Source organism: Macaca nemestrina, chromosome 8 (assembly GCF_043159975.1).
Source record: "Macaca nemestrina isolate mMacNem1 chromosome 8, mMacNem.hap1, whole genome shotgun sequence".
NCBI classification, from domain to species: domain Eukaryota; kingdom Metazoa; phylum Chordata; class Mammalia; order Primates; family Cercopithecidae; genus Macaca; species Macaca nemestrina.
In genome coordinates, this window is record NC_092132.1 from 45573269 (window position 1) to 45594694 (window position 21426).

The window sequence follows — 21426 nt, forward strand, 5'->3', positions numbered from 1 at the left end:
ACAAGAGTGATGGAAACCAAAAAGGCCATGTGAAGCTCTGCTGTAAGATCTTCTTACATAAGGGAGCATTCTTCAGCCCTGGGAAACACAGTGAGGGACAATGGCATTTTCAAAACCAAAAGAATTTGTGAAGTATGACTTGACTTTACCTCACTGGAGTCCGTATCATAAGGGAGTTTAACTTTTCCCACTTACAGGTTATAGCACATCTTACTGTCAGTTTCCCTGTGAGTGAAAATGTCATTCACAGAAGGAGAGGGAAATGAGGGGGGCGAGGAGGGGAAAGCGAAGAGGAACACATGCTGGCGTCTGTGTGGTCTCTTAAAGGATGCTTTCCGGATGGCTGCCTGAAGTGTGGGCACTCATTCATCTCCACTCCCTTCCTTTCAGACGCTGTTTTTATGCCCTGATCTGGCTGCCTCTTGTCAGGCCTGCTGAGGAGCCGGATGCCTCCCTTGAAACATCCCGTGGGCTTTATGGCCAGATGTGGATGCAGACAGTGTGCTTACATGTCTGACAAACGGGAGGGTGCTTCTGTGGTTTGTGATACTAGCTAGACAGCCTGCTTCATGACCAAAATGATGACACCAATTTTAGGTAAAATGTTAATGGTTCCAGCCACAGGTTTATGGAAAGTCACTTTAATGTGCTCTGCCACGAATGCAGAAAATAAGCCTGGGAGGAGGTGCTTCCTTTCATAGGCACCGATTACTCGTGTGCACACTGCTGCACGGGGAGAGGCCCTGGCACGCCCATCCAAGTGCAGGTAGTGCCATGCGCCCATGCACTCCACAGCTGTCTGCTTGCGAAAGGGATTTTAGTTGCAGATCCTTTGTTTCTGCCCCGGCCTGGCTGTGAGGAGCAGGATGGCGTCTGTGGGTGAGAAGGCCACCCCAAACCCAAAGATCCATGTGCACATCCACACTCTGTCTCATACTCTACTGCTTCTTAAAGTTATCTTCCCACAACCTATCACTCCTTCCACATTTCTCATAGGAAAAAGTGTTAATTCTTTTCTCTGTGGTATTCTCCATTCTGCCCTCAACCTCTAAACTGGTCTATCAAGTGTACTGTAAAAAGATTCTGTGACATATACACTGAAACTAGTAACTGGTTTCCTGATTCTACGGTTTTATTAGTAGTAGTAAAATTCTACTCTGTGTAAATAAGCATAGAGAGGTAAGAAAGATAGCCACTATTTATTTATCTTTTACTCCTCTACCATGTGAAAGGTTACACTATCTTAGGGAACCCTTGGTATAATCATGCAAATCACTAACGTCTGGGTTGGCCTGATGGGTTTTCCACCAACTTACCGTAACCAGTCTGTGACACCAGCTCAGCAGCTCCTCCGATGGGCTTTGTGAACACCCCCATGATTCCTTTCCCCACACCTGAGATGACACCCTTGGCCTTGTGTCCTGCTGAAGCATGTGCCTCAGATGTTTTCTGGAAGTTCTGCATCGGCTGATCGACTATACCAGCAATTGCACCTGGAATAACAAAAGCCCTCAGTAAGGACAGAGGCTTAAAATTTTTGGAAAATGAAAGGCTCCATCTGGAACACAGTTTTATCTGGATTGAAAATGAGTCCCCACCCTCATTGTAAAGGTCTTTACTATTCATTTATTTACCAGTTACCTAAGTACACCAAGGGCAGTAGACATTTATTATTGTCATCAAAGTACAATATTCAGATGGAGTTTGGTCCACACAGTCAGGATCTGTGAAGTTTAATTCAGAATTTAACAAACCTGTCAGTCTTTTCAGTGTCATCCACACATCTTTCCTCTGAAGTCAGGCAACACAGTTTACAGAGAGGAGCTAACAATTCCTCAGGAGCAGAGAAAGACTGTTCAGCCCAATACATTTGCACCGATTCAGGAAGATGAAAAACTGGAAGGGGTTAAGCCCCTTTCTAACTCCCCACTTTTAATAATAATCATAACAATCATAATTTAGTAGTATTAATACTTAAGAGTAATTATTGATATAGTAATTATTATTTTGATTATAGGTAATCTATCTATCTTGAATGCTTACTAGGTCTGGGGACTGTGCTAAGAGCTTTACTTGTATGAGATTATTTGATCCTCATATTCCCAGGAGTCAGACATTGTTTTTATCCAAATGTGGACACTGAGGCACAGAGGTTAAGGAGTTTTTCCCAAGGTCACACAGCTGTTAAGTGTACAGAGAGTGTGAGTCACAGCATAGCTCTTAACCACCAAGAGATTCGCTTATCCCATTTATAAAACAGGCTCTTCCTCTTTGCCAATCTTGGAAAAACCTTTCTCTCTCACTTGAATTGAGGTTTGGCCACTTACTCCTCACTTAGAATAGCGACCAAAACCCCTCGGGGCTCTGCTCCCACAGCTGTAGCACAGGGCGTCCATCTCCTGCACTGAGCCTGAGGCAGTTAAGATGAAAGGAGCCCCTCAGGCAGTCCTGTGGATACGGCCCCTGTGCTACTCCTGCTTTGAGAGGCCAACAATGAGAGCCAGAAAAGCCTCACCATTCTGATTTTTTTTCATGATGGAGTGGAGGGCTCCCTAACTCAGAAGGGAAAATTTCTTTACAATTCTTGACAGAATTGTCTGTTTTCAACTCAAAACTGCTAGAATTGATGAAAATGCTCTGATGTAGAAATTTTAGTGCACATCACGTCAATTGTAAAGGGAATGTTTTTCATGGACTCCTTTCCTCTAGGTTTTGACAAAGACATTTAAGTTTATGCATTGACAGATTCAGAATGACCTGAGGCAACAGGCCTGTTTCCCAGCCTAGAGTCGTGCTGCCAAACCTTATACAGAAATGGCAAGAGTGAGCAGAGGAAGCTGCTCCCAGCAGGCCCAGGCCACCCCAGCTATCAAGAGTGAGGGTCACTCTTTCAGCATCACAGCTAGCCAGGCCTGGCGCTCAGCTAGGAGCGCCCCTCATTTGCCATTGACGCTCCACTCCATTTGGAAGATCAGAAGTCAGAGTGGCCACACTGAGGGACAGGGAGGAACCCTGGGTCTTCTCTTCCGGTCACCTCAGCAGATTATCAAAGTGAACAGCATCAAATCAAAGAGTGGAGCCTGGGCCAGCCGCAGTCACCCGCACAGGGTGCTGACAGCCAGCTGCTCCATCGCACGCAGGTATCAAGTGAAGCTCCCTCTGTTATGCTCTTCCGTTTCCTCTGGCCACAGTGAAGGCTCCAGTTACTGTGGCTTTGACAGATAAGACGATTTGGGCAGCTCCCCAAAAGTGGAAAGCCTGAGTCCCATGACAAGGTGTTAGATTCTGAGAGTCAGAGAGGGAGCTGTGGAACCACCTGCCCCGGGCTCCGCAGCAGATCTTTGAGGGGGAAAGCTGGCCTGTCACACCAACTCCTCACCAGCCACCAGGTGCCTCATCTACCTCTGTGCTCACAAGCTGGGGAACAGAGAGGCTAAGAGACCAGCAGCCATTTCATGGTCCCTGCAGCCCTGCTTTGAGAGAGGCAGCCTCTCTCAGAGCCTGGAATGGCTCTCCTCTGAAGTATATCCTCTGAAGTAAATCCCTCAACTGGTAAATTATGGACTGTCATAGACTCAAACTCTGCTTGAAGGCTTTCAAGAGTGGAAACTGATCCCAAGACTTGTCTGCTGGCATTAGGCCCACGGGGTGGGTGGCCACATGGAGTTGGCTGTGATCTGATGAAGCCAGTGGACAGAAGAGCGTGCCTGGGAGGGGTTTCCAGGACTGAGTGAGTGCTGTACCCCACAGGACACAGGAGCTATTGCCTGTTGTGCCTTGGAAGGTGGAGGAGGAGGAAGGCCTTCATTGTGGAGCAGGAGACCACCACGCCTTCCCTCACCGCTTTCTGTGACTTGCTCCTAAGCCTTGGGCAGAAACTACTTGGTCACTGAGCTATGGAAGTTCCTTGTGATGCATCTATTTTGATGCTGCCTTTACCATGTGGTGTAATTTTGTTTCTGGCATTTTTTTTTGGCACACTATCAGAAGGACAGGCATAAGATGGGATACCACGCCACAGCTCACCATTCCAGAAAGAAACGAGATGCATAGAGTATACTGTGCATTCCAGCCCAGTGCTGCTTTTTTGACCAGAACAGATGAGCAAACCAAGAAGGAAGCACTTTGCCTGTCATTCCTAAATTCTGCACTGACTATAATACACACCAGTCAGTAAATGGCAGATGGTGGTCTTAAGGGCTGTCTCTTGGGATATGCAACTCTTGAGTCACTCCCTCGGAGGGGACTTTTCTGATTCACCTGGCAGAGGCCTGTTTTGTTGGAATTCCAGATGGCATAGCCAAGAGTGCCTATGAAGAGAGAGGAGGTGGTCTCTGGGGAATCCAGCAGCGTGTCACAAACCAGGAAGCATCCCAAAAGTGGGAGTCAGAGGAGCAATTCTTGACATCCTGACTTTGGTGTTCATGAGAAGGCATCAGGTCTGGGAGGAAACGCAGAACGCAGTTGTGATGCGGAGCTGCATATCCTTTCTCAGTGCAGGCTCCAGAGTGTAGTAGAAAGTGTGGGTGTTGGGGAACAGATCTGGTAAATGTGGGCAAGGCTGATGCCAATACTGCAGGCTAAACAGAGTTTTTCCAAAAGCCGTTGCTTTTGGAAAACTGTCATGGAGCTCATCCAAAAGCCTCGGCGGCATCTCTCAGCCAGCAGACACTTTTCCCTGCTGACCTGGGGCAGTGCGGCTGGGCATAAATTAAAGACTTGCTTTAATTTTCAAGGGCCTCATAATGCTCCATAGGGTTCCCATGAGGGTGAAGCAGAGTCAAGAAGGACTCCCGAACCCATAAACATTTGGGGGAAATGTGTTTTTCCTATACTGGAACTTGAAATTGTTCAATCTCCCCACATCCTGATGGTTTCCAGGCCTGGAGCTCCACAGGGGTAGGCGACATAGTGGAAAGGCCCGGGCTCCTGTCCTTGCTGGAGGTTTGACCTGGCTAAGTCACTTTACCTCATCAAAGTTGTGAAGGGTTGTGAAGATCAAATAAGATGACACCTTTGAAAATGCTTTGCCAACTCTAACTTCTCCTTTAATATATTTTTATGAACTGGGTCCTTGACTTTTGTGTCTTTTTGAAGAAACTGAGCAACTAGAATATTTCACTGGCATGGGTTTAAAACTATTATTATTACTGTCATTATTTTGAGACAAGGTCTCACTCTCTCCACCAGACTGGAGTGCAGTGGTGCAATCTCAGCTCACTCCAGCCTTGACCTGGGCTCAAGCAATCCACCTCAGCCTCCTGAGTAGCTGGGCCCAAAGGCATGTGCCACCATGCCTGGCTAATTTTTGTATTTCATTTTATTTTTGTAGAGATGGGGTTTTGCCACATTGCCCAGGCTGATCTCAAACTCCTGGGCTCAAGCAAGCCACTTGCTTTGGCTTCCCAAAGTGCTGGGATTACAAGTGTGAGCCATGTGCCCGGCCTGGGTTTCAAATTATTATGTGATAATGGCTCTAACTTCAATTAGGCACTGCATTGTATATGGCAATTTCAAACACCATTTCTGGGGAAGAATTAAATGGTGGCCAATCTATAACTTTCCAAAGTGAGGAGATTCAGTTTGTTGTACTCCCCTCTTTCTTCTTGCCACACACCTGGTAGTTCTAGGACCAGACATTTTGAGATAACTCAACGATTACATGAAACAAAGGCTCTTGAAGTCTTACAGGAAAGGAAGCTGGTTTGAACCAAGCTTGAGATGCCCACTGTGAACTCTGCAGAGCCCTGACATGGACACACTGCTCAGGGGGTGGGTTGGGCTGGGACTGGGGCCGGCCAGTGTTGGGAGATGCAGCCAGCATCTACAGAGGAGGTTTATGTTACCCCAAGAATTCCTAATGTTCTGGAAATTACCAGATATGCACAAAGACCCCATGAGCCCACTGCAGTTTCCAAAAATGAATTCCCTCACATGGATAAGGATATGCAAGACACAATGACTACAGCAAAGATCAGAGCGTTATGACTTACCCTGTCAACAGGACCCACGCCCAGAAAGATGACCTCATCGGGGCCGATTCCTGACTCCTCACACAACTGATTTTTCCCATCAGGTACAATCTTACACACTGAAAACGGAGCATTGGCTGGGGCTTCTCTGAGTGGGAAGAGACTGGAACCCTTGGGCAGGAAGGGCGTCGGGTTTGGGGTGGAGACAGCCACACACCAGCCAGCCCAGGGGTGGGTGGGTTGGTCTCTCTCTCTCTCTCTCTCAGAGGGGCTGGGCTGGAGACAGGGAAGCTCTCAACCCCAGAGTAGTGGTACTTAAGCCTCCAATTAATAGCATCAACAGGTCCAGAGTTGCAAAACAATGACCTTAAGATCCTCAATATAACCTCATTGTCACTTCCTCTGGTTACAGCCACTTAATCCATTAGATTAAGGGAAAATATTCCTGTCATTGCTCAGATGTTTCTTTTTGCGGAGACACTCTTGGAAACCAGGCAACTCTTACAATTCATTTGCTACCATACTATGATAATGATAGGTGCTGTTTACCAAACATGAGCATGGTGGCTGCCATATAACTAACTACCCACTGTTACTTCTAACAATAGTATCACCAGGCCCAATATACAAAAGAAAAACTCAGGTTCAGAGAAGAACTTCTCTGAGTTCACAAAGAAAGGACTTGGACACCCTAGCCCGAGGTCTGGGGCTTCTGAGGGCAGGGTCCCCTGCCACACCGCCTTCCCCAAAGGAGTCACCATCACCTTTGGGTTACTGAGTTAAGCAAGAAGGTTGCTCCTTTACCCAGCTTGTTTATCACAGGTCACCAGCTTCCCAGTTTCCACATATGACAGTGCCCCACACCACTGAATGTTTTTACCTATATAATTTCTAGCAACTTAACCTGAACTTGTACCATTTTACCACTTCCTCCCAGAGCCTCAGCTGGCTGCAGTTGCCAATCGAGGAGTTCCGTAGAGAACTGAAGATCAGAGAGAGGGCAAGTCCTTTCAAACTCATCTTTTCTACCCTTTGCTCTGCACTGCTTTGGGTGACTTTGATCTCTGGGAGGCGCACACTCCCTCAGATGCGGGACAGGCACATTGCCAAGCAACAGTTTTAAATTCCTTTGCAAACAAATAAACAAAAAAATCCTTGATAATCTTGCCCTGCAAGCTTTTAGCTCTGAAGCTTCCTTTTTATAGATTTTTTTAAAGCAACTTATTTTCAAACATTTGTAATATTTTGAAATATGCATAGCAATCTTCACCTCTATACCATCTGGCTGCTTTACAAACAGTAATTGCTCTGAGTCAGGCTGATCTCAAAAAAGTAAAAGGACAAAAGTGGGCTCCTCACTGAAGTTTACATGACATTTGCATGTTGCTCTAGTGCTTCTCAAACAAAAGAAGCGGCTCAGCATGTGTGGGAGTGAGGGAGCCAGTGCTTCGGAAGGGTTGCCTATCATATTCTTCAGAAAGCAAACAGCTGGATGCTGCTGTCCTCGTGCAGACACCACTATGCTTAGAGCAGGTCCTATCAAATTAGGATTTCTTTTAAGAACTTTAGTGAGGCCCAAGATACATTTCATACACAAAGCAAACACAGGTGCTGCCTGTGCGGCTGTGCAGGTGAGCCCTCAGCGGGATGCACTGTGGAACTCAGAGCAAGTGCCTTACCTTCTCTGAGCATTTCCCAGTCATCCCCAGGCAGAAGGCGAGGTTGCCCAGTCCTGGGAGACCCTGCACCTCAGTCTGCTGGACTGCAGACAGGTGGGAGGCCCCACAGCCCCTTACCAAGCAGGCTGATGCCCAGCCGGGACAGGCCCTGTCGAAGCCCCTCGCCCAGGCTCTCGGGGAGCTGCCGCCGCCACTCCTCCTGCCGGTTGTAGTGCTCCTCATCCAGTGAGAGCCGGTCCATGTTCCGGGCCAGGCTTGTGGCCAGGTTGGTGATGGATGTGAGGGTGCCTGAGGGAATAAGAGCATGGGGTTAGCCTCCTTGTCACATACATGAGGGACCCCAAGGCAGTAGTTTCAGAGGCAGTGGGAACACTTGTGGGCCCTCTTGGACATGCCCAGTGGCAAGTGATGGTGGCTTCCTCTCAGGCAATTTGAAGAAAGAGTCTTAAGAGGTAAACAACTGGGGCGGTGGCTCACGCCTGTAATACCAGCACTGTGGGAGGCCAAGACAGGAGGATTGCTTGAGCCTAGCAGTTTAAGACCAGCTAGGCAACATGGCAAAACCCTGTCTCTATGAAAAGTTAAAAAATTAGCTGGGTGTGGCAGTGCACATCTGTAGTCTCAGCTACTCAGGAGGCTGAAGTGGGAGGATTGCCTGAGCCCAGGACGTCAAGGCTGCAGTGAGCTGCAATTGCACCACTGCACTCCAGCCTGGGTGGCAGAGTGAGATCTTGTCTCAAATAAGATACAATAAAATTTAAAAGAAAATGAGGTAAAGAGGAACACTTGCCCACAGGGGTGATGACACTCTTCAAAGGGGAAGAATCACAGGTGCCAGAGAGCAGCCTAGAGTTTCACATGAAACTATCCTTCACTATAATTGAATTTGTCAAGGTTTGATTAAAACAGTATTGATGCCTTCATTGAGGCCCAATTTTGAAGGTTAAAATCTGCCTGCTCTGATTTTAAAGGGTAAAGTTACGTTGCTAAATTTTAGAAAGATGATAAAGAAATATTTCAACTTTAGGAATAAATTTTATTCCCTCCCTATAACTTCAGTAATAACAAAGGGGGAGATACTAAACCTTATCATTTGCCATTCTGAGGATGTAATTATTGTGCCATGGAGAATATGTGCAATTTTGATATTCAGGATATTAACTGAAAAAACAGTGAGGGGAATAAAGGGAGTAAATCATGTGAGAGCCGTGAATCTGTCTGGTTTTCCTAAGGAAGGCTGTTTTAGCATTTGGTCGCAACAGCCACAATTCCTCTAGCAGGTCTGCACACGTCTCAGTGAGCAAAACTGAGCGACTTTCATGTACAGATCTGGACGCTAACAAACTAGCTCATCTGTTATTGCAGGTCCAGTTTCAGGAAGAAATGCTCAATGTCGTTTTTGCAGCTGCATCTTTACCAGTAATCTGAAAAGAAAAATATCTGCGTGCGTGCACACACATAGGGATGCCAACAAACCAAACAGATTTTGCTAAGAGAAGAAGAGAACAAGTGTAAAAAACATTCAGTGAGTCAGTAGGCTGAAAATACCGCTGAGGTTCAATTTAGCAGGTGTTGGTTGTCTTATTTTAACATAAAAACAACAGAACCACAGAGATTCCAGTGTCAAGAGTGAGCAGTCTGCCAGTGACTCCTGGGGTGGATTTCTGCAACTCAGCCCCCAGGCCTCCCAGATGATTTGAGGCCTGGGGGAGTGTCCTTTTCATTGTCCGTGGAATTTGTTTTTATGACTCTGGCTGTTCTCTTGCCAGCCCTCCCACCCATAGTCCCTCACCCCCTCTATGGATCACGCATTCTCCTATTTCAAGATCAAGTCTTCTTTTGTGCCTTACAGAGACTTCTATAACCTGTCCTATGGCCTATGGTCGGATGCCTTTTACGGGAAGAAGCCCTTTGCCCTGTTTTCCTTGCCTCCCACTGAGAAGAAAAGGGGACTCAGATGGCCCTTGTTAGTTCCCAAGTCTCTGCGAAGCTGACCAAAATAACATCAAGCAAACACACACAGATAAAATTAAAACACTGTCCTTGTGGGAAAGCACTTTGGCCTCCGTGCCTGATGACCTGTCTGGGCCACAAGATGGCACTGTTTACGTGGCGTGCTAGAGAAAAGTTGGCTGTTTCACCCCGAAATCTGCTTCCATGTCAGAATGTATCCATATCCTTCAGAAAGTTATGACAACTGTATCTACATTTAAAAAAATATGGAGGCAACACAGTGTAGGGTTTCTGATGTTTAGCAGAAATCCTGAACACCTTTAATATTTCTGTGTTTATCACATGGAATAACAGTTGAGCCAATCCTTGTTTTCCCAATGGGAGGCTTAAAATTCTGAAGTTTCTGAAACATTTTCACACACCACAGTCAAGTACTGATCTGTTCAAAACATAAGACATTATATTATGAGCTTTGTTACAAATCCAAACTCTCACTGCAAGCTAACAGGCCAAAGCTAGAGGCAATCTGAACGCACATTCTTTAAAAAAAAAAAAAAAAGGGAAGGAGTAAAGGCATTATTGCAAGGAACGGAAACCGCTACCTTTGGAGATGTGCTTTACAAACGATGTAGTCCCTCTGGAGACGCCACTCACGAAGGCTCCGGGGCCCCGGGTCAGCCCCTCGTACGGAAGCCTGAAGAAGTCGGCGACCCCGTTCCCGATGCTTCTCACCAGGCTTGCAGGGCTGCCAATAATCTCCAGAGACCCAACTACCCAGCCTGCAATGGACCAGAGGGAAGGGGTGATTGAAACCTCAAATGCAGAACTTTCAACATTTGTGAAAAAGTGACCCATTTCCCCTGCAATTCATTTTTTCACACTGGAATTGGGAAAGTAATCCATTTCTTTGGAAGAAAATAAGGGAAATAAGTCATTCCCTGTGAATTCATAAATGGCAAACTTTCATACTTTATAAATCAAAGTGATCCCCTGATGGCCCCACAAATGGCTTTAATATAACTGCCTGGCCCGAGCCTCCCATATTCCTGCTAACAGGGGTCCATGTGCTGGGGACGCACTCTGCCACCACCTGAGGAAGGGCGCCTTCTTGGGCTGCAGGTGTTTGCAGGCGGGAGGTTCTCTCTAAAGCCTCCCCGGGACAGAGGCGGCACCAGGATAGGAGGAGATGCCTGGTCGGGGGTGGCCAGATGCTCAATGGTGTGTTGCAAAGGGGATGCAAACTTCTGACAAGAATGGAGGGGTTGTTTTTAATCTTTCCCAATCCTACTGAGTTGAGTGCTTCCCTTTGGAGCAGAGCTAGAGCCAGACAAATGTCTTGGACCCTTCAGTCCCAGCTCCGGTTATGTAAACCCTGGCGACAAGGACTTTTTTTTTTTTTTTTTTTTTGAGATTGAGTCTCACTCTTTTGCCCAGGCTGGAGTGCAGTGGTGTGGTCTCGGCTCACTGCAACCTCTGACTCCTGGGTTCAAGCGATTCTCCTGCCTCAGCCTCCCAAGTAGCTGGGATTACAGGCACATGCCACCACGCCTGGCTTGCTTTATTTATTTATTTATTTATTTATTTATTTATTTATTTATTTGTATTTTTAGTAGAGATGGGGATTCACCATGTAGGCCAGGCTGGTCTTGAACTCTGTGACAGGGACATTCTGATGAGGTTAGTGAGAGGGGAGTGTTCACCTGTGCCTGTCCCAGGAGGGCAGCTTTGGATCTGGTTTCCTCCTGAAGCTTGGGCTGACCAGAAGCTGGCCTGCCACACAGCCATTGCTGCCCCATGGGAACGTGGCTGTGTGTGGAGTCCCGCAGGCACTGCCCTTACCCTGGCTCCCTGGGGTGGGGATTTGGGGATGTAGGCCCCAAAAATTGGAGGGGCAAGTGAGGGCCAGGAGAGAGGAGTCCAAAAAGACAGCTTTCTCTGGGAAGCCACCAACCTCCCCAGCCTGGTGCTCAGAGCCTGGCAATGGGAAGGCTGTGGGGACAGGACTGGGTGGGAGCCATCCCTCCTTCACCAGCAGGCTCTGAAGAGGAGGGCAGTCCTGTGACAGAGATCTGCAGCTCAGTGATCTGAGGGGATCGGGAAGGTGAGGACACAACAGCCAAGGTCCCGAAGAATCCCATGCCCAGCCCATGAAGAGAGGGACGTTCTTAAATTTTGAGCCCTCCTCCCTTCTCTGGAACGTTCGGATGATAACACTAGGGCTTAGGGCAAAGGAGGGAATAATTTCTGGAAGATAAAGATTACAAATGAGAGGCCCTATGGATGCCAGGCATTCAACACATTTAATTCTCACAGTAACTGCAAGAAAAGTATTCTCTCCCTTCAAATCAGTGCAGGTTAGCTGGTGACTGAGCTGCTGCCTGGGTCAGGGAATGGACCAGGCACAGGAGGCAGAGGTGCATGCAACATGGTGGTACTGCTTCCATGGCCTCACAGGCAGGAAAAGGGGGAGACTGAGGCTTGGAGACTAAGCCAACTGCTCATAGTCCCCTGGATGATCCACCTGTGGGCTGGGTTTCCAACCCAGGTTTTCCTAATTCCGAAGCCCACCCACCTCTTCCTTCTGTGAGCTCAGGCTGCAAAGAGTAGGCAAAGGAGCTGGGGAGGCTGTGGAATATTCCTCCATGGAGGGCTTTCTCTGGAGGTAAAGAAACAGCAGATTCCCTTTAGCCCTGAATGGCTGTAAGGGTGTACCTAACGGCAGAAGGTTGGTCTAGAAACATCTTAATTCCCCATCTCTCCAACGAGTCCATGTATAAAAGAAAAGAGAGTAGCTATGGCCAAGCAGTGTCCCCCATGACAGGCCTGTTCAGTTTGGTGCCACGGGTGCAGAGAGGGAGTGGGAATCTGCCTTGGCCTCCTCCTCCTGCCAGTGGCAGGTTCTCCCCTGTGGTAGGGTTGGAATCCTTGAAGCCTGAAGCCACTGCCTGATAGAAGGGCTATGTGGAGGCCAGAGCTACATCTCAGTGGCATCTGAGCTGGACAGAAGAGGGCAGACAGATCCAAAGGTACTCCTTTATTGTCCTGCAATAGCAAATCTATCTTTTGCTTGGTCATTTGGAAATTGTGTTGAAGAAGGGAGTCTGCCTGGCTCCTATCAAACTAAACCTTTGGGTTAGAGAGGGGCCTCAGGATAAAGACCACATGCATTCCTTCAGACAGGGTCAGTTACTGATTTCCAATTACTATTTATTTTCATTCTGCCTCTCCTACCTCTACCTTTTTTAGTTGTTTAATTTTTTAAATATTTTTTATGTTTTTGGAAATGGAGTCTCGCTCTGTTGCCCAGGTTGGAGTGCAGTGGTGCGATCTTGGCTTACTGCAACCTCCACCACCCAGGTTCAAGCAATTCACCTGCCTCAGCCTCCCAAGTAGCTGGGACTACAGGCGCACGCCCCCATGCCTGGCTAAATTTTTGTATTTTAGTAGAGACGGGGTTTCACCGTGTTGCCCAAGCTGGTCTCGAACTCCTGAGCACAGGCAATTCACCCACCTCAGCCTCCCAAAGTGCTGGGATTACAGGCATGAGCCACTGCACCTGGCCTGTTTATTTTTAAAATCTCTTTAAGTTGATACTACAACTTCCCTAGAAATGAGGTAAGGGTGTTTTCCATGACAGGCAGGGGCACTCTGACCCAAGTGAGATGTGAGTGGGCAACTTGCCCACCTGCAGCCAGCTCTCTCCCTTCCCTCGACAAGGATCACCTGGGAGTCTGGAGCCTCCAGCATCTTCCCATTTCCTACTCCTGCAATCACTGCTTTCTTCCAGATGATCTTCAGATTGTCCATAGATTTTTAGTGACAGAGTTTCCAACAGGCTCTGAAAACTTGGCCCTCTATATTAGAATCCCTTATGTTGGTATACAGTGAGATTGGAATGGCAGCTTAGAGGATTTTTAGGTGAATTATATAAAATTCAAATAGAATGTTCTTGTGAAAGCTCATTAAAAATATAAACCAAAACGAAGAGCTCGTTTTTAGCACACGGGCTGCACGGCCCATTACTTGGTGCCACAGGTAGAGTTTCCCTGCTGCTTACTGCACTGCTGCGTCGTGCAGAGACTGAATGGGAGCCTTCGTCCTTGCCGGGCCTCAGACTGGAGCTCAGTAACCTACGTGCCTGCTGCTTATGTGAAAAAGCAAAGATTGCCTGAAGGGAAAGTTTCTGGAATTGTTTATAAATACACCCATCTGTTAAATTTGAAATGTGAACTGCTTATTTTTAAATAAGTTTTTAGCAAGAGGGAAATGTTTTCTTCATTGTTGTGCAAGCTATCAAGACAACAGGTCTGCAGGACCCTCTCCCTGATCTTGTTGTTATCTTTTATAAAAGAGTCTAGATAACCCTAGTAAGTCTATGAATTTCATTATGGAGAAAATGTAATCTGACCAATATGGCAATAACACAGGTTGTTTACTGCTACAATCTTAATCTTATATGGGAATGCATTCACAAAGTACAGCTTTACAAAGAGGATAGAACAAAGGGTCTCTCCTCTGTTACTTTCAGAAAGTAAGATTTCCATGTTTTTTATTGGAAAGGGCTGACAAGGCTAACTCTGGATGCTGTTCTTTGCTTGAGTTTCTGGGAGCCCAATTATCAAACTAAAACTGCTTTAGAGTGAACTTGGCTCAGGAACACACACTGTGATGCTGATTACCATAATGTTCCCTGAGACCACATGGTTCCCACCACTCAATCTTTATTTTTTGGGACAAGGTCTTGCTCTGTCACCCAGGCTGGAGTGCAGTGATGTGATCATAGCTCACTGTAGTCTCAAAGTCCTGGGCTCGAGCAATCCTCCCACCTCAGCCTCCATAGTAGCTGGGACTACAGGTGCACGACACCACACCTGGGTAATTTTTTAACTTTAATTTTTTGTAGAGACGAGGTTTCACCAGTTGGCCAAGCTGGTCTTGAACTCCCGTGCTCAAGTGATCCTCCCACCTCAGCCTCCCAAAGTGCTGGGATTACAGGTATGAGCCACTGCGCCCGCTACCCACCAGTCTCTAGGACACAGTAGTCCCTCTACAAAATTTTGCATGCATGTTCAAGCCAGCCCCTGCAGACTTTTCCAGCCAGACTGAAGGAATCCTTACCTTTCCCACAGAGTCCCTGAGAAACAGCAGCCCTCAGCCTGCAATAGGCCACTTGCCCGGCCCCAGAGAGTGGAAGGGCCATTCCTTCTCTTTGAGCTCAGGTCTGTGGAGAGGCTGACACACTCACAGCCTTCGCTTTGCCAGCTGTCTAGACAGGCAGTACAGCACTGGATAGATAGAGGGCTCAATGTGCATCTTACGAGCACACAAATCCTCTGAATTTCTCACCTGCTGCTATTCATGAATAGCAATGAAGAAAACTAATAAACAAGAACTGGACTTCTTTTAGGCCCAGGGACTGAAGACCTGGGCTAGCTTTCCTGGTTGCTCTAGGGTGCTAAGAAAGGGCTCTGTGCCTGCAAGGTGCTAAAAAAAAGTGTTTGCTAAACTGAACTAAAATTCTAAGTTACAGAACAGCTACTACTGCTCGAATGTTAATTAAATGGCAAGCAAAATGCTGGATACCTCACATACTTTCATCTGATCCTCTCAGAAATCTTCAAAGCCATTTTATCGATGAGGAAATGGAGACTCAGGAAGAAGGTTCAATAACTTGCCCAAAGTCTTACAGCTAACAGTGGCAGGCTCTATATTTAGATCCAGTTGTGTGTGACTGTAAAGCTCAGGTGTGTTACCTCTTGCCAATTGCTTCTTTAGGTCTTGAAATGAGGTGCTACCCCCAAGCGTGTCATTTCTGCCCAGGCTCTAGCTCATCACAGACCCTCAGCTTGTGTTCTTACCTGCTCTGAAAAGGGCCCCCGCGGCATAGTGCATTGCCAGGGCGTGCACAAGCTGCCTTGCAGTGGTGAAGACGGGTCCTCTTTCAAACACCGAGAAGGAGAGAGGAGTGTGGTCTGAGGCTATGTACAGCTTGAGGGAAGCATGGATGCTGACGAGCAAATTCACTGGCTGGATCACCAGTTTCCGTAACTTCACAGGATTCACCAAGGCCCTGGCGTGCTGTGTGACCTGCACGGGCAACATCTGTTTACCCCCAGAGAGGTGCGTGGAGTGACCAGCCAACCTGCTGCTAGGAAGGTAAGTGTCAAACAAAGTCTTGATGTAGTATACAAATGTGTCTTCCACATACAACCGAGCAGGTTTTAATTCAAAGCTGAACTCGTTAATATCACAGAGGATGCTCTTGCCTTCATTTAAGGTGATGCAAAGTTTGATAAAACAGTTTTCCTTGTATTCTTCCAGCTCTTTGTTAGATATGAGGAGACTCTGCATTTTAGAACACTGAATGGGTTCTGCTTTTTCTCCCTGGCAGACTAAGACAGCAAAGTGGAAATTGGATTTGTTATAAAGCTGGTTGTCTAGCTGCAGGTCCCCACAGCAGATCTCCACACAGTAAAGTTCAAACAGCGCAGCCGCAGGCTCTTCCCCAGGGAGGGGACCAGCTCCCGGGGCCATGCAGAGAAAAACATTGTCCAGTGTGAGTCTCAGAAGCTCAGGTGATGCTTTGTGGTGGGTGAGGTCATCAAACACTGCCAGACTCAACTGAGTGATAAACATTTTGAATGTAACAATCTTCTCCTGGGCTCTAGAAGAGAAAGGGACAAGAACATTAGTCTCCCCCACTCACCTTTTCTTTCTCTCTTCTTTCTTTTTTAATGACAGTACCCTATTAAATACCTCCTGATGGGATATCAGACTCTCATAAGAAACAAATAAGAACTCAACTTTCAGGACATTGTTTCTGGATGGAGCCCGTCACACTCCAACAGTATTGGGAAATGTTCCCAATGGGACTATTATAAACTCTTGTCATGTTTCCGTATGTTTCCCTTATCAACACCAGATTTTTACTCCAAAATCCCTCTGGTCTTTGTGTATTAATTCTCTATCATGATGATCACAAGACAGAAAGAGAGAAAAAGTAACTGAGACTCCCTAAATTGAAAAAGTCACGTGAGCAGAAGAAAAGTTAGCAGGAATTCCTGCCACAACTGCCCACCAACCATACCTGAGTCCATGCTTAGCTCTTCTCCATCTCCATTTCTGGGGTGGAACTACCCTTGCTTCTGTCTCAGGTGAACCCCTCTAAAGTGCACTAAATCACTCTGCTCTCACCTACTCAAAGACATCCCTCCAGCAACTCACACCCCTTTCCTCCATCATCTTTTTCTTCATTACTAGCAGCTTGTAAACATGCTGTCATCTCTCAGCTCAAAAAATCCCTCATGACTCCACTCTCTCCCTTAGCTACCACTCCTTTTTCTGATCCTCTCTATATAGAAACTCTAAAGTGTGTTCTATACACATTGTCTCCAACTCCTCTCCTTCCCTGCTCTCTAAGGCTTGCTCCAAGCAGCCTTTTGTGCCCCCATCCCCAGCCTAATAAAACAACTCCTGTCAAGGTCATCAGTGACTTCCATTTGGCTAAATCAAATGATGGACTTTCAGGTTTTTGCTTACTCGACATACTAACAAATAATGGCATTGCTGACAACTCCCTCCTCCTGGAAATACTTTCTTTCCTGTCTTCTCTCAGCTCTTCTACCTCTCTGACCACTCGTCCTCAGTTACCTATGGAGATCCCTCCTCCTCTCCCTGACCTCTTAAAGTGCCTAAGGCTCAGCCCTTGGTCCTCTTCTCACCCCCATCTTCACTGACTTCCTTGGGGATCTCATCCAGTCTCATGACCTAAAATACCATCTATATGTTGATGACTTCCAAAGTATACACTTAGCCTGGAGCTCCCCCCTGAACTCCAATCTTGTGTATCTACCTTTCACACAGTCATTTAGATGTCTAAATGACATCTCAGCTTATCATGTCTATAACCAATCTCTTGATCTTTCCTCCTAAACCTGCAGATAGTCTCTCTCATCTTAGTTAATGGCAACCATATCCTACCAGTTGCTCAGACCAAAAATTTGGATGTCATCCTTGATGCCTCTATTTTTAGCCATTCAATGTATTAGGAAAATCCCATTGACTTTTCCTTAGAAGTAGATCCAGAATCTGACTGTTTCTGACACTTCCACTGACACTTCCACTGACACCACTGTAGTCTAAGCCATCAGTGTCTCTAATATGAGCAACTGTAATCATCTCCTAACTAGTCTCCCTGCTTGCTTGTGCCCTTGTTTGTCTACAGTCTACTTTAACAAAGTGGCCAATGATCTTCTAGAAATTTAAGTCACAGTGTGTCACTTCTATGTTCAAAATGCTCCAATGAGTTCCTCATTTCGCTTATAATTAAAGCTAAGCCCTTCAATGTCCCAATGAGGTCTCCCTCCTTCTAGCTCTTACCTCCTGGACCTCATGCACTGCTACTTCCACTTCCATCCCCTCCACTGGGCCGACAACAGCCTCTTCCCTGTTCCTCCTCGATGCCAGGCACGTTGTTGCAGGCCTTTGAACTGGCTGTGCCCTTTGCCTGGGAAGCTCTTCCTTCAGATAGTCACATTACTAACCCCCTACTGCTTTCCAGTCTCCGCCCAAATATCAACTTCTCAGTGCAGCTTACCAACACCAATTTGTTTAAAACTACACTCTCCCAGTCCCTTGGCCCTGGCACTCCCAGCGCCTCTTACTGAGCTCTGTTTTCATCCCTGTAGAATGCTGACCTTCTACTGCACCATAACATTTCCTTTCTTTTTATGTTTACTCTCTACACCCCCCATCACCCTGCCCAATTCCATGCCTATGAGGAGAAAGTGATCTTCTCCAGGGCAAGGATTGGGCCTTTTTATTTATGGATGTATCCTCATCCTGTGGTAGGCATCCAGTAAGCCCTTGTAAAACATTTGTTGAATGAATTAAGGAAGTTCCAAGAAATACCTGTACTTTTCTCATGAAAGGTTGCTTCTATTGTCATTAACATTTATGCCCTAGATAAAATGTTTCTGAAAGTGTTGAATAAACCTGAAATTTTGTACTATACTAGTTAAAAGTTCATCTCCAATTTTGTTATGCTATTAATTTTTTATGAACACTTTTGGGCAAAGAAAACATCCTATCCAACATTGTTTGAAATATTATAAATTCAAATGAGCAGAATCCAAATTAATGACTTCTTAACCATATATGAGAAGCAATAACCCCCCCCCGCCCAAACCGAGATGGAGTTTCGCTCTGTTGCCCAGGCTGGAGTGCAGTGGCGTGATCTTGGCTCACTGCAACCTCCGCCTCCTGGGTTCAAGTGATTCTCCTGCCTCAGCCTCTTGAATAGCTGGGATTACAGGCACCTACCACCAAGGCTGGCTAGTTTTTGTCCTTTTAGTAGAGACAGGGTTTCACCATGTTGGCCAGGCTGATCTCAAACTCCTGACCTCAGGTGATCTGCCCACCTCGGCCTCCCAAAGTGCTGGGATTACAGGTGTGAGCCACCACACCCGGTTGCAATGAACTTTTTAAAAGAAAGATTTAAACAAATGTATGGAAGTTGGTGGTATTTATATTTTAATATTAAATTATTTTTTCTGATCATAAAATAAATGCTATTATAAGAAATCAAAATACAGAAATCAAATAATAAATATTAAATAACTCATTAACCCCCCCCATATCTGTTACCAATTTTGATTGTTTTCTTTTCAGTCTTATTTCTAGGAATGTTTTCCGTGTATGTATACATATGTACTTATGTGTGTATGTATGTACAGATAACACACAACTAGGATCATATATATTCAATATTATATTCTACTTGTTTTTAGATTATATAATATGCATTTTCTATTCCATTAATATTCTTTGAGATCTACTTTTTGCAGTTGTAACATTTATAGTACAATTATAGTACATCTATTTCCCTATGGATGGGCATTTTTACTTTGAATACTTTGCCATTGTAACTGTGTGGTATCTCTCACTGTGTGCATCTCTCTGTGTATATCTTTGCCCACTTCTCTACTTCCTTAACTCTTAACACACTTAAAAGTGGAATTTCTAAGCCAAAAGGATTTTAAAGCTCTTAACATGTATTACTAAAGTGCTTTCCAGGAAATAGTACCAATTTACACTTTCACCAGGACTGGATATGATACGACATCATTGTTAATTTGATAAATCAGCATTTCTTTGATTACTTATATTTCCTCTTCTTAGAATTTTCTGTTTATGCCTATTGCCTCTATTTTTGTTTCTGTAAGGCTATCTTTATTCCTATTGAATTATGTGAATTCTTTTAAATTAAGAATATTAACTCTTTGTCTATTTCAAGTTTTTAAAACCTGATGGCAACATTCAGGTCAAAGTGGGGGTGGAAAATATGACTCTAAGAGGCGTATTTATATTTGATGTAGCTCTAATTGCTAAGTTTTATTATTAATTACTACACTGTCATGCAGATACAGAGGTATTAATGTGCATTTCATGCTAATAATAGTGGTATGATTCCAAGATGCATAGTTTGTAAATCAGTTTGTTAAACCTACCACAGAAGGAGTGGAAGTGGTATCTAGGAAAGATGGTTTATTGCTACCTATTGAAGGTATGATTTATTGCTAATAACCATATTTTTTATGGATTATGCGATAATTAACAAAAAGCTTTAATATATATGTAGAGATGACAAAAATAAATAGTAAGTTTACAACTTTATAACAGGAACACTTACTATGTTGTTACAGGGAAAATAATTAAACCTACCTATTGCTGTTGGTTAAAATAGGTCCTGCTTTTCCTTCTGGGGCCACAGTGATGAAGACTGTGCCACACTGATGTACAGTGTCCACATACACATAGCCAAAGCCAGTCAGGAACACAACCTGCAGAAAGAATATTCAAAATCTGATTAAAAAGAAGTAAGAAACACTACTGAAGTGGCTTGACTTCAGATGTCTCCAGTTCTGATTCAATACCACAAACAATTCCTGGTTATATTTCTTTATATCCATGTGTATGGGCTATTCAGTTGACTTGAAATGAAAAAAAAAATACCCAAAAGATCAAAACCAGATTTTTCAATATTCAGCTGTAAGGTTCATAGAAAAAAATGATGGATGATGGGGCACGAGTGTCTTCATTCTCTGCTTCTTTGGAGTTGGCAAATAACTCTGTGTGGGCTGGAGTCCAGACATGGGGCCCGCTATATGTGTGCATATGAATCGTTGTGGAAAAAAACCCTAAAACTCGGGACTTGAAGTGCAATGTGCAAACAACTTTCAGGCTCTTGGGTGTGAACTTACTACTATGGGGATGTCCTTCTGGACTAGGGACACAAAAACATACCTCAAAACTCACCTAAAAACATATCACAATCCCTCCAGGGTCTTTTGCATAACTTGTAACAAGAATGGTAGATATAAGTTAATTTGTTCAGAGTAAAAAATTAATTTTTCTAACATGAAAAGATGGACTAAGACCTAGAAAAAAGCTCTACCTCAGGATCCAGGTGCCAGACAGCAGAACAAATACCCCTTCAGTATTAAATAGTGAGTTGCTTAAATGGGTAAATATTTGAAAACAGAACAAGGCTATTTAAAAAACAACTCCAAGAACATCATGTTCACAGCCAGGATTACCTGAGGGTAGGGGCAAAATCCTCCTTATGCTTGGGAAGGCTGGTTCTGATGATTTGCAGTATCAATTCAGTCCAAGTCTGGGCCCTTTGTTATTATTACGGCAGCAAATAAAAGCAGACAGACTGAAAAATCCTGGATGACGGAACAAAGGTAGGCTCTTGCTTGACCAACAATGAATATATTCTAATTTTGATCACATGAAGAAGCACCAAAGTGTACAAAGAA

The 21426-nt window shown here is 45.3% G+C and overlaps 1 protein-coding gene across 8 annotated transcripts in view; it reads right to left on the reverse strand.

Annotated features, from left to right (window-relative positions):
- The window catches only part of LOC105476071 (vacuolar protein sorting 13 homolog B), an 859286-nt gene that overhangs the window by 8228 nt on the left and 829632 nt on the right, over nucleotides 1-21426 (reverse strand). For all 8 annotated transcript variants that reach the window (XM_011731700.3, XM_011731704.3, XM_011731702.3 and 5 more), the window contains 5 exons: nucleotides 20327-20445; nucleotides 15463-16268; nucleotides 10207-10383; nucleotides 7769-7939; nucleotides 1317-1493 (listed from right to left, as the gene is read on the reverse strand). In XM_011731700.3, the coding sequence (XP_011730002.2) occupies nucleotides 1317-1493; nucleotides 7769-7939; nucleotides 10207-10383; nucleotides 15463-16268; nucleotides 20327-20445 (1450 nt within the window). The remainder of the gene's footprint in view (nucleotides 1-1316; nucleotides 1494-7768; nucleotides 7940-10206; nucleotides 10384-15462; nucleotides 16269-20326; nucleotides 20446-21426) is intronic.